Raw genomic sequence first — 13278 nt, 5'->3', positions numbered from 1 at the left:
GGATAATGAATTGTTCTGAAGTATTTTTTTCTGCTGCTAGATGGCATAGTAGCATTTGTAAGACATTGGTGACAGCTCAGTGTATTTTTTTCATATTAAAAGCTATCTAATCTTTAAAATGAGGTAACTTGTGAAATTCTACACATTTTAAAAATTGTAAAATACAACTTGACCCCAGTCTCTACAAATATATGCATTACTATTAAATGTATTACTGCTAAATTTTGACGTGGACGTGTCTGCTGCATTGCGACTGAAATCCCCCCAGTACAGGCTGTCCAATTAAGGGGCGGTCATTAATCACACGTTAAAAAAAATATTGTGGTGTTAAAGGAACTTTAAATTAACTCAAATTTAGAACATTAATCATGACATCCCTATTAAAAATATATCAATATATTCAGAGTACAAAACACACATCATACAAAAATGTCAAAGACTAAGTCTAAATGACTGTATAACTCATTGATCATGTGACAAAAAAAAACCCCAGCTTTATCGTCAATCACTTTTGGTTTGACAGAATTGTCTTGTTGAAATTGATTGTTGACTTCTTCATATGTAAAACAATGAATGCCACCAAACTAATGCAGACAAGTCCAACAATGCCTGCTACGACAGAAACAGCTAGCATGCCGTCAATCACTTCAGCCTGATGATGACCTGGGGAGACAATTTGTAATGTATTAGTATAGTGCAAATGATGCTCATTGATGACATCCATATCAAGAAGTATGCACAAGTGTGCACACACTCTTAATCACTTGGGATGTGGCTGCGCTCACAATAAACCAATTACAACAAAACTCATGTTAAATTGGAGGCAGCACACACCCGAAACCATTCATTTGATCCTTTTTGTGAGCAACTTGGCGATGCGCTGATTGGCACAGCAGCTCGGGACACTGGAACGCCCAGGGAGGCACAGCGTGTCTACCAAACATGATTTTTATTATTATATTTATTATATTAAAATTAGAAAAAAGACTCGTTATTTGATTTTTGTTTTAAAATAGATTGAAATACAGTTTGATTTTCTTGTTTGGATGTCTAGGACAGGTAAGGGCAAGTCCAATAACAGTTTGATTTTCCATTTTTAATTCACAAACAGAAAATAGAAATAGAAAATAGAGCCCTGTGTTTTCCAGCTAGCCTGGGAATGTCTCAGGATCCCACAGAAGAGCTTGACAAAGTGGGAAGTCTGGGTTTTCTACTTAAGTGGAGAAAAAGATGGATGGAAAGATGGCTGGATGGAGATTCTATCAATAAATTCACTGGAGTTGAGGCAAAACGAATTAAACTTTGCATTTTTGCTATCATGATCAAAGAAAACAAGTAATGTTGCTGCCAAATGATCTGGAAATGTGCTTTATCCCATTCATGAAATGAAAGAAATTATGATCTCATTTGCTCCCGAAAACGTACGGACATGTTCTATTTTAAATATTGCCATTGATCCCAAAAACGTATTTATATTTTTATGCTAGAGCAGGGTCTACCAATTCCGGTCCTTGAGGTCCGGAGTCCTGCAGGTTTTAGATGTTTCCACCCGCTAGCACATCTGATTCATATAATCAGCTCATCAGCATGCCTGTAACGATCCTGATCATAAGTATCAGGTGTGTTGGTAGGCGGAAACATCTAAAGCCTGCAGGACTCAGGACCTTGAGGACCGGAATAGGTGAACCCTGTGCTAGAGCATAAAGAAGGCTTTGATGCAGCTTCTGACCTGAAGAGGTCGCTTCAAGCAATGGTAGTTATTACAAAAAACGGCCAGCAGGTGGCAGCAGAGTATAAGAGATCAGCCAGGGCCATGTTGCAACAAGCTCTTATTGACACTGTTTTCAACAGGTTTGTGAATAATGATTAAACTTAACTATATTATAATGCTAATTGCTCTAATATACTTTTTTCCTGATGAAAGAAGAGACTCTAATCTTTCTTTTGGTAGGTTTGTGTTTTTAAAGCAGTAGAACACAATATTCTGTGGGCCTTGCAAAATCAGTCAAAATCCAGTAAAACACCCTGGAGCAAAGGAGGTTGCTTCAGGGAAAATGGCTGGGAGTGAATGATTTAAAAATAACTGAAGTTACATACCTCCTTCTGCTGATAAATAACCTGTAAGAAACATGGTCACATTGGTGGTCAAAATCAATACTAAGAATTCTCATGTGTGTTATGCAAAATTTACAATTGGCAAGCCAACCGTTGTTCTTACGGATAGTGATGGGGCCTGAGCTCACTGTGGCGATTTCGCTCACACTCGTGTCTTGGTCATCTCTGATACTACGCCGCCTCCTGGAAAAGCTGTTGGTAGTGCAGTTCTACAGATGAATGAGGATATATTCATTGATATTGAATGTCAGCAGATCTGTTCAGTATCCTATTTGTTGGAATATTTGTGGATATATACATTCCTATGAAACAAATAAGGTAGTGCAGCCCATGTTATTATTCCTTGGCCTGCTTGCAGAGCACGCACTGCCTTTAACTGCTGCGAAGCAATATAGCAACATTCTCAGGAGCTCCATTTGGTGAAAAAAAACCAGCAATCTGTTGTCACTTATAACTTCCGACTCTATGTAAAAATGATTATTGAGTCTCTTGCACAAACATTTTTTTTTACAACTGTACAGTGTATTTACTACCTTAAATAGTTCAAACCAATTATTAAATGTTACACCGAAACGTTAAATACTATATAAAATGTTAAATATACATCTAAATATAAATCTATATTTAGATTTAACATTGTAATTTAAATGTTATTTGAATATAAAACTTACATCAAAATGTGAAATCTTTAAATATAAATCTTAAATATAAATATTTAATATATACACATATGTTAAATAAATGTTATAATTCGAATTGCTTATCTTGTCGAGGGATGCTGGAGCCTATCTCAGCTGTCTACGGGCAGCAGGTGGGGTACACCCTGAACTGGTTGCCAGCCGATCACAGGGCACACAGACGATTAACCATTCAAACACACCAAGCGACAATTTAGTGTTCAATTAACCTACCATGCATGTTAAAAGTTTTCTATAAATGTATTCTGATGCCAATGTATGCCATTTTTGTAATCTACTTTTGTTTTCCCTGCTTTGCTTGTGAATGTCATTAACTGTTGTGTTTTTTTATGCTTGTTGGTGTTGTGTTTTTGCTTGTGTAAAGCATATTGAGTTGCCTTGTGTATGAAATGTACTGTAGAAATATAACTGCCTTGCCTTGCCTTACTTCTTTGCTGGTCAATGAAGTTTCATCTTTTAACTTAATTGCTATTTATTAATCTACAAACCTAAAGATTGAATTGTGTTAATGTGTTGCATTTGGAGATGGAGACTTACCTGAATGAGTCTGGGGCAAAGGGTACTCACGCAGAGCCGGGTGGCACAGTGAATATAGAAGGTGGAGAGGGTCGCATTTATATGCTGGGTGAAGCGAAAAGCTTCAAAGAAGAAGTGAGCTTGCTGTGCTTTTCCATTTACACCCATTGTTGTCTGGACATCACGGTTACAACTTTTAAAGAAAAATAATTATTTTTAGCTTTTTGTATGAAAAATTCTAATCAAGAGTTGTAATACATTAAATTGTTACACACCCATCTTACAAGGACTTTTGCAACAACAAAAAACTCAGGTAATTTTTTCATGTAACGCATTGGCTTGACGATAATAAGAGTATCAATTATGACACTGCATAGCATTTGTCATATTTGATTACTTTCCACCCAAAAAATGCATGTGCTCCTCTGTAATGGTGCACTTGCATGTTCGCATTAGATTTGTTTATTTATTTCAATTTTGAAGTTATTGTGGGAATGCTATATGTTATTGTGATATTTATTACGCTTTTTTTTTTTGCCGTGTAACAACTACTACATAATACTTCCGATTTACGTAAAAATTTCAACTTGCTTCACAAATTCACGCCATCAGGGGTATATATGGTCTGATTTCCCCTTACTTACAGTATTTGCACAATTTAACGTTAAATATAGACTTTTCCCCATTAATTTTCAATGAGACACTTTCCACGCTGACTTCCATGCATACAACTCATCATTACCACCTGTCTGGCACAGTTGGTAAAGTGTATTGTCCAGTAACCAGGAGGTCGTGGGTTCGAATCCCACCTTCCACTGTACATTGCAAATACAGTAATTTCTTGACTACAAGCCGCTACATTTTTCACTTGCATTCAACCCTGCAGCTAATACAAAGGTGCGGCTTATCCATCAGATCACAAGGGGGCGCACTATAAAAAAAGCGAAAGAGCATCAGGCAGAGCAAACCAAACCAAAAGAGCCCAAATGCAGTAGGAGAGACAGAACGACAATTTGCACCCTCATTATGGAAAATAAACTAGCGGGACCCCGGTGCGGTAACATTAAAAACACCTGCGGCTTATAAGTGTAGTATTCCCCAAATTTAGCTAGCGCGGCTTATAGTCAGGTGCGCCTTGTAGTCCAGAAATTACTGTATATCCATGGCCATTATGCTAAGTGATGTACATGTATACCAACTGACTACCATATCAAGAAATTCATTATAATTTCACTGAAATGGTGAAGTGCATGTTAGCTTTCAACATTAGATGACACAACTAAGTCAAGTTAGCTCACTAGTTAGAGCAATTGCCTTCCACCACGGAGTACCTGGGTTCAAACCCCGCTTAGACCACATTTTAGTAATTTATCTTTCATTTTACTTTAATAAAATCTTAGCATTCAGCTAATAGCATTTAGCTTTTCAGCATTCCCACGCAATTTCTGCAACTTTGTCTCGTCTTTATTTTATATGTATTTATTCAATTCAGTTTGATTATTATTGATATTGTTATTTATTTTATTTTTTATGACAGCTGTTAGCTGTTTACTGTAAGGCCAGCGGTTGGTTATCATGGCAATGCAGATAGTACGCAGCTATATTTCTCAGTTCAGTTTAATTAAGGTGTTGTGCCATTGTTGAAAACACATTAATGACTGGATGATCCCAAACTTTCTTCAACTAAAACAAAACAAAACTGAGGTACTTGTTTTTGGCAAAATAAAAGAGGATTGCTGTTAGTAAACGCTTGTCATCACTCTCTTTAAAAGTCAAAGACCAAATCTGAAATCTTGGGGTGCTGATTGATTCGGAGCTGACTTTCAGTACTCACATTACAGTAAACTAAACACTAAAACAGCTCCAGGCAGACCAGGAAAAACATTTGTCAAGACTTGAGCAATGGACCATATGAACAACAACACATTACCAGTAAGTGTTTCCGTAATATACACATATATCCATTCAGGTGTTTCTTTACCAACTTTTTTGTAATTGTGTGTACCTATATTGCTATGGCTGTATTACTACGGGATTTAAAAAAAAATTATACAATCATAGCTCACCCAACAAATAGATCATGATATGCTGTGTTCACAGGGAAAGGTGACACTGTAGCATAACATCGGTCCAGGAGTACATTAAATCTGTGGGAAGGAGTTTTTGGTGTCAGAAAAAAATGCAAAAGACATCTTTCTTATTTGACATTATTTTGTTAGAGCTAGCTCTTACTCAAGATATTTATAGCTAAATTCTGTACACCAATTATTCTACCCATTAATACATTTCACAAGAAGTATTTCTGGAATGTCAAAAATATTTGTAGATATGTAAGTTGACCATAATTGTGAAAAAAAAAATAGTTCATATTAAAATATGGATTAAAATAAATTAAATGTAAAAACAAATGAACAAATAAATGAATGAATGTATTTTGTGGGAAGCACCTGTTAGTGAGGTTAGATGCTTTAACCTCAACAAAAATCCTGGTCTTGAGCTGTAGGCCACCTGGAGGTATCTGCAGCACAGATGTGTATTGATTGTCCTGTAAGCAGCATTTATCCAGCGTCAGGCCACATCATGTCCAACAATTATTTTTTTGACATACTTTCAGAATGAACGACAAACATTTTACAGTTGACGCAAAACAGTGCCTTTGTGGGTTTACTTCGGGTACTCCGGTTTCCTCCCACATTCCAAAAACATGCATGGTTGGCCGATTCACCACTCCAAATTGTCAATAGGTGTGAATGGTTGTTCGTCTACGATTGGCTGGTGACAAGTTCAGGGTGTACTCCGCCTCCCGCCCATTGACAATTGGGATAGGCTCCAGCGTGCCCTTGACCCTCGCGAGGATATGCGGTTAAGACCCGTAACCCTTGCGAGTATAAGTGGTTAGGAGAATATATACTGTGTGTATATATATATATATAAGAGCTGTCAAACTATTACAATTTTTAATCAGATTAATCACATCTTAGAATTTTGATAAATCACAATTAGTCGCTTAATAAAAATGCCTTTTTTATCTAAATGTTTTCCCCAGCCAAATTTGAAGAGCACCGGTTATGTGTTAATTATTTTGACATTTAATGTTATGAAGAGGTCTTCAACATTTTTTGATCCACTGCGCACGCTCATCCTCCTCTTTTTCTAATCAGTGAATTACTTGTATAATTTAAAATGGAAAAAAATGACCCTGATATTTTGACATGAACAAATATTCTAAATGTGATACGCAAACATTAAATGCTTTACTTTAATGCATGAAATTATGTTTATTGCTCTAACACAACCTGTGCTACCTTAAACGTAGCCATCCGCTGTCACGCTAAAGGCTATATATATATATATATATATATATATATATATATATATATATATATATATATATATATATATATATAGCCATCCGCTGTCACGCTAAAGGCTATATATATATATATATATATGTTTGTGTGTTTGGGATCTGCACACCACACCCCTGACTGAAACAAACTTGTTTATCCAACTATTAATTTGCTAACTTTTAGCTAGAAGTTTTTCCTTGGTATATCTCAAGACACTGCTTATACCGAATATAGTTGCATGCTCAGTGTGCTGATGAAACTTCCATTGCTGTCCTTCACAGCTAGACTGACTCCTGACCTAATGGACAAAAAAAAAAGAGTTAATAGTGTTAAGTGTTAATAATCTTCTAGTGTTTATGGGAAAACCCCAACATGTCAAAAACCAGGTCATTGGCTTATCAAACAAGAGTGAGAAACACTGTTCAAATCAGGATTCAAGCCCTGTGGGAAAATGTGTAAGATTGATACACCTATTCACCATTAAGTATTGTCATGTATCTCAAGTACGTTGACAGCAAACGTTGGTTGGTTATCTCACCTTCTTTCTTTCAACACACAAGCGGCTACTGTTACGCCGAATGAGGACATATGGAGCAGAGATGTAGGAAGGATATGAGATATAACAACCTTAAACAAAGGTATCAACACGTGAAAGTGTCTCCAAACGTTCTCCTCTCTCTCCACTCCGTCCTGCTCCCCCTCCTCCTCCTTTCCCATGAGTCGCGTGATGCATTCACAAACACTCGGAAATAAAGCAGCACACCAGCAACAGTAAAAAGTTAATATTTTGTCCAGAATTAATTTGATAACTTCATTACTTTTCATGTACAATTAATACCTTTAAAAACACATTTTTCCATTTGCTGTCAACTGAAGATGGCGTCATATGTGCTGAATAAATAGGTAACGACCAATCATGGCTCACCTGTTTTCTGGGTTTGGTCAGCAAACTGAGCCATGATTGGTTGTTACCTGTTTCCTTTTCTTCTTCTTTTTTCCGAGAGAGCTCAGTATTGTCCATTCGGTAATTTTACCGATTTGACATCATCATTGCTCGGTGAGTATGTATGTGTGTGTGTGTGTGCCAGTGTGCGTGCGTGTGAGTGTTTACTCATTAGTTCACCTAAAACCTATTAAAAATCCCATACCGTTCACCTAAACTAAATACTTCAGAATCCAGTTAGATTCGTGAGGTTGTCAGGAGACCCAAGGAAGGATCAAAGAAAAGAAAGGAAAGTGAAATCCAGCACCGACCAGACATTACCTTACTACCCACCGGGTTACCAACCAGAGTCTTTCACCAACCCCAGAAACATCTAAATTTCAACAAATTAGGGAGACCTCAAGAGACCAAAGGAGAGACTGAGGAAAGGAAGGAAGGATAAATGAAGCAGAGTGAGATCCACAGACATCAGCCTCCACCGATTCAACGCCCAGAGGAAGAAGCAGATTGTGTTTGAATTTCGATAGATGCTGGTGTGGGGGATCTGGCATGCATGAAAACCTCCACCAAAGAGGGGAACCGTCGACCCTGGCCAGGACAGAGCAAGTACAACCCCCCCAGGGCCCCCCAGGGCCCCCCAGGGCCCCCCAGGGCCCCCCAGGCCACGGCAGCGCCAAGGGACAACCCCTGGGCCCCGCAGGGGCCACCGGCCGGAGAGCAAACCCAGGTGCCAGGAGCGCCCCCCACCCCAACATGGCCCGCGCCCCCAACCCAACGCAGCAGGACGGGGCACGGCAGGCCCGTCAGGCACCCCATCGGCCCCCATCCACCACAACCCAGCTCTAGCTGCCCCCAGGCCCCCAAACCCCCAGACTGCCCCCCAGGTCCTTCGTTATTGACTGTAAATCACACTTCTTGCGTATGTGCCCCGAGTACGTAGCTTGCGTAGGCATCTAGCGTAACAGTGTTTACCAGTGCAGCGGCGGCGTAGCTTCATCCTACAGTAGCTAGCTCCTCGCGCGTGTGTGTTCAAAGTTAACCAACAATGGCAGAGAAGGATACAGGACCACCGAGCTGTAAAAGAAAGACCGGAGGTTGCCGAACGGAGGAAACAAGGACTGAAAGAGCGAAGCCAAACAAAAGTCATTATGGGCGAGTCAGCGATGGCGTGCGGTAAAGCAGCAGAGAAGTATAAAGACGGATGCTTTGGTCGCTAAGTTTCTGCTGGACAGGTAACTTCAGTTTACTTTTTGAGTAAGAACTAAAGTTGTATAATGACACCAGTGTCAATGCAGCACAACGGTTTGTTTATTGACGCTAACTTTTCCTACGTACACAGCGAATGTTTTGCGAATAGCCTATGTCGTGTAGCGTATCTATGAACAGTGGTGTACAAAATAAATTGTTAATCTTTTTAAAATAAATGATTTATAGCGAACACAAAATATGAATCTCATGTAGACGTAGAGGGCTGGGGTGTTTTTACGCATACGCACTATTGAGAAAACCACAAAAAGCCGTTGGGCTACTCGTTCGCTGCAGAATCCTCTCTAATACCTTTAATTGTTCATGAAAAGTAATGAAGTTATCACATTAATTATAGACAAAATATTATCTTCTTGCTGCTGAAAATGGCTCAATCAGTCAAGTATCCCTTTAAAAAAAAATTGATTTCAATGATTAATCGATATTCCAAAATAATTATCATTTAATTTGATAATCGATAAAGCTGGTATCCCACTGAGCGGTGCATGTTTGCAAACACTTGCAACCCGAGCAAATTATTATTGTTTTTTGTCATGGTTAGTAAAAAAGTTGCAAAGATTTTTGCACTCAGTTTTTACTTGCAAACATTTTTTCCTGTTGCACAAAAAATAATACTATGTTCAACATAATTTGAAGTTGATTGATACAAGTTGATATGCTATACAGTGGATCCTCGAGTTACAAACGACTCGTTTTAAGAGCTTTTCGAGTTACGAATGAAATTTTGGTTGAAAATATACCCCTAGTTGCGTACATGTTTTGTTTTACAAACCTTCTCAGCATGGGTGAGAGGACGAATCATACTGTGTGGCTTGCGCTATTTAGGTTAATTTAACCATCAATGGCTCTGTGCGTAACTCATTACCATAGTTGTGCTGATAATTGTGATTCACTCAAGGGCGTTCTCCACAATATCAATCTGAGATCGCTTTTCTCGGGAAAGGCGGGACATTCTGTAGAGTACTACGAGCTGATTGGACGATGCACCAACTTGTGCACGCCTACCAAACTTTTGTTTTGACCAATCATGGCAACGAATGTGAATGCCGTTGACTCGTCGTCGAAGGAAGAAAAAAAAAAGCATGATCATCGTTACCAGCTAAAAAGGTGATGGCTTCTGCCATTAAGGGGGCGTCTCTGCCTCGCTTCCGATCGGGCGCGCCGAAAAGCTCTTATTGCCAGTGTTTTCAACAGGTTTGTGAATAATGATGAAGCTTAGCTATATTCTAATGCTAATTGCTGGAAAACTGAAACAGATAGAAATATACTTTTTTCCTGATGAAATAAGAGTCTCTAATCTTTCTTTTGGTAGGTTCCATGTTTTTATAGCAATAGAAAGCAATATTCTGTAGACCTTGCAAAATCAGTCAAAATTCAGTAAAACAGCCGGGAGCAAAGGGGGTTGCTGTGTAAAAATGTCTGGGAGTGAATGAGTTAAAAAGACACCTGGGGTAAAAATGCCTAATATGTCTCTTTAAAATTCTAATATATTCAAAATGTCTATTTGAACACATCATAAATATTTGAATTGCATTTATGCTTGGGTATGCATTTGTTACCACATGAAATACTTGATTTTGAAATAGAAAATGTCACTCACACACTCGTTTGTGTATTGTTGACCAGGTACTGCAGAGGGTAGCGGCAGGAGAACTTGTACATCACCTCTTGGTGGTAAGTAATGGCTTCTGTGATTAGGTCCTCAGAGCAAACCATGCCTGATATGTTGATATACTGGATAGTAGAGAAGCCTGAAAACAGTCCGGTTCCTACCTCCTGACTGACCTGTCAGACAAAATAGATCCATAATGAAGAGGTCACAATCCATGTTGACGACATATACTGTGAGACTCTCATTAAAACAACCTACAGTCAACTTATTAGAACAAGTGCTAATCTCTTCCTCTGTAATGGAGAAATTGAATTTGATGACAGGTGTGTCTGCTGTCCAGTCAACAATCCCTTTGCAGTGCTCGTTGAAGTGCTTGGAGTTGAGCGAGACCAGTGACTCGTTATATCCGTTGAAGTAGATGGGACACAGCAGGATTTGGAGGGTCACCATCTGAGAGCCGCAGAAAACCTCAATATCGGAGTTAGCTGCAGAATCAAAGATGTGAAGAGCATGATTTTGAAAGTGAAAATTAATGTGAGGCTGTAGAGCAGAGGTCGGCAACCAACGGCCAACGGCAATTAAAGTTATATTTGGTCCGCCAGATGACATTAATGAAAAAACTCATAATGAGTGATTCTGTATTAAAAGTGCTCTTGTTAGATTTAGGCCAACCATATCGAATCAAATCATAATCCCGCTGAGTCGAACCAAATTGTTCCACTTTTAACCCCTTTGCACCCATAGGTGATGTCAGTTGACATGACATATTAGCGTGTCTAGACCAATAAAACGCATAATTTGGATGATGTTAACACTTCTGGATACTTTATTGTCACAAAAAAACATTCATTAAATTTTGTTCTTTTATGATTTTATTAGGGGTTAACAGAAAAAGTGAGCAAATCTGGTGGGTCAAAAATATACATACAGCAATGCCATTTTCACTTCAATTACGTGCTTTTGTAGCCATCCCCAAGCTTCTGGGTGAACCGATGACCGCTCCTCTTGACAGAATTGGTGCAGTTCAGTTAAATTTGTTGGCTTGCTTACATTAACTTATTACCTTAGCATTGTCCGCATGTTCTCAATGGGGATTCTAAAACCTTAATACTAGCCTGATTTAGCCATTCCGTTACCACTTTGGATGTTCGGTTGGGTCAGTGTGCTGTTAGAACACCCAACTGTGCCCAAGTCCCAACCTTTGAGCTGATGATTTTGGAAAAAAATTAAAGTTAATCCTCATTCTTCATTATCCCATTTACTCTGTGTAAAGCACCAGTTCTATTGGCAGCAAAACAGCCCCACGGCATAATGCTACCACCGCCGTGCTTGACGGTAGGCATGGTGTTCTTGGGTTTAAGGCCTCACCTTTTTGCCTCCAAATTTATTGCTGGACATTGTGGCCAAACAGCTCCATTTTTGTTTTGTCTGACCACAGAACTTTCCTCCAGAAGGTCTTATCTTCATCCATATGATCAGCAACAATCTTCAGTTGAGCCTTAAGGTGCCGCTTTAGGAGCAAGAGCTTCCTTTTTGCACGGCAACCTCTCAGTCCATGGTGATTCAAAAACACGCTTGACTCTGGACAATGACAGCTGTATCTCAGCAGCTTATAATTCTTGCCAGATCTGCTTTTTGGTGGTTCTCGGTTGACACTTCACCATCCTGACCAATTTTCTCTCAGCAGCAGATGATAGCTTGCATTTTCTTCCTGATCATGGCAGTGATAAACAGTGCCATGCACTTTATACTTGCGAACAATTGCTTGCACTGTTGGCCTTGGGACCTGCAGATGCTTTTAAAAGGCTCCAAGCAACTTTCCTGAATTGTTCAAGTCAATGATTTGCATTTTCAGATCAGTTTTGACACTGCTGAGCTCCTTTGACTGTCCATTGTTGCATTTGTGGGCATTGGTATCCAATTAGCCCTATTTCAATGGCCTCAGAGAAGTCACAGTCAATTATAATCACACACAAGAAGTTAAGAGGTAATGGTATGAAGTGGCTAATTTATGTTGCTGTATGTATATTTTTGACCCAGCAGATTCAGTCACTTTTTCTGTTAACTGTCAGGGTGGTCGTGATTGGTTGAGGGATGGTGGACCCAAATGCAGGGAAGCAAGGCAGTGAGACTGGAATGAAGTGCAATATGTGGAACTTTAATGATACATAGGGAGAAAGGTGAGCAGCCAACCATGACTTGACAGGACGTGACTGGACTGGACGGGACGGGATGTGACAAGACTGGTCACCATGACTGGACGTGACGAGACTGGTCGCCATGAATGGACAGGATTTGACTTGATTTGGCTGGCGCTATGATTTGGCTGTGACGAGGATGACTTGGTTGGCTGTGGCGATGACTTGGTTGGCTGTGGCGAAGGCTACTTGGTGGTGACGATGGCTACTTGGCGGTGACAAAGGCTACTTATCTGTGCCAAAAACAACTTGGCTGTGACAAAGACTTGACACACAAACTTCCACACATAACAAACTTCCACACATAACAAACTTCCACACATAACAAACTTCCACACATAACAAACTTCCACACATAACAAACTTCCACACATAACATAGGCAATGTAATAAACCCACCCCGACTGGACAAACACAACACACTAAATACACCAACACTAATGAGACACACCTGGGGAAGGGAAGACACACAAAGGTGGAGGTGGTTAGACATAACGAGACAAGGGAAGAAACCAGGAACGCAAGACAAAAAACACCAACCACAGACAAAAACAACAAGAACGCCTATAACAAACAAAAA

General features: G+C 39.4%; 1 protein-coding gene across 1 annotated transcript; it reads right to left on the bottom strand.

Moving 5' to 3' along the window:
• Positions 1 to 319: 319 nt before the first annotated feature.
• On the bottom strand, positions 320 to 12754 carry LOC147160404 (zona pellucida-like domain-containing protein 1). The gene is made up of 10 exons (XM_086057570.1): positions 12694 to 12754; positions 10759 to 10985; positions 10489 to 10673; positions 6905 to 6977; positions 5777 to 5874; positions 5396 to 5476; positions 3351 to 3522; positions 2219 to 2324; positions 2098 to 2118; positions 320 to 663 (listed from the first exon to the last, which is right to left on the bottom strand). The coding sequence occupies exons 1-10, from the start codon at positions 12752 to 12754 to the stop codon at positions 506 to 508; spliced, it is 1182 nt and encodes a 393-aa protein (XP_085913696.1). The 3' UTR covers positions 320 to 505.
• Between the last annotated feature and the right edge of the window lie 524 nt (positions 12755 to 13278).

The sequence above is a fragment of the Leptonotus elevatus genome, chromosome 16 (genome assembly GCF_054856555.1).
Source record: "Leptonotus elevatus isolate MCC_2025b chromosome 16, RoL_Lele_1.0, whole genome shotgun sequence".
NCBI lineage: Eukaryota > Metazoa > Chordata > Actinopteri > Syngnathiformes > Syngnathidae > Leptonotus > Leptonotus elevatus.
The sequence above is the reverse complement of the archived record's forward strand: the minus strand, read 5'-3'. Positions and strand labels throughout refer to the sequence as shown.

Coding starts and splice junctions, on each gene's coding strand:
- LOC147160404 (XM_086057570.1), bottom strand. CDS start 12,754: ATGGTGACCAGTCTTGTCACATCCCGTCCCGTCCAGTCCAGTCACGTC. Junction 10,986..12,693: donor TCACGTCCTGTCAAGTCATG/GTTGGCTGCTCA, acceptor TTGATTCTGCAG/CTAACTCCGATATTGAGGTT. Junction 5,875..6,904: donor TGAGCATGCAACTATATTCG/GTATAAGCAGTG, acceptor TGCTGCTTACAG/GACAATCAATACACATCTGT.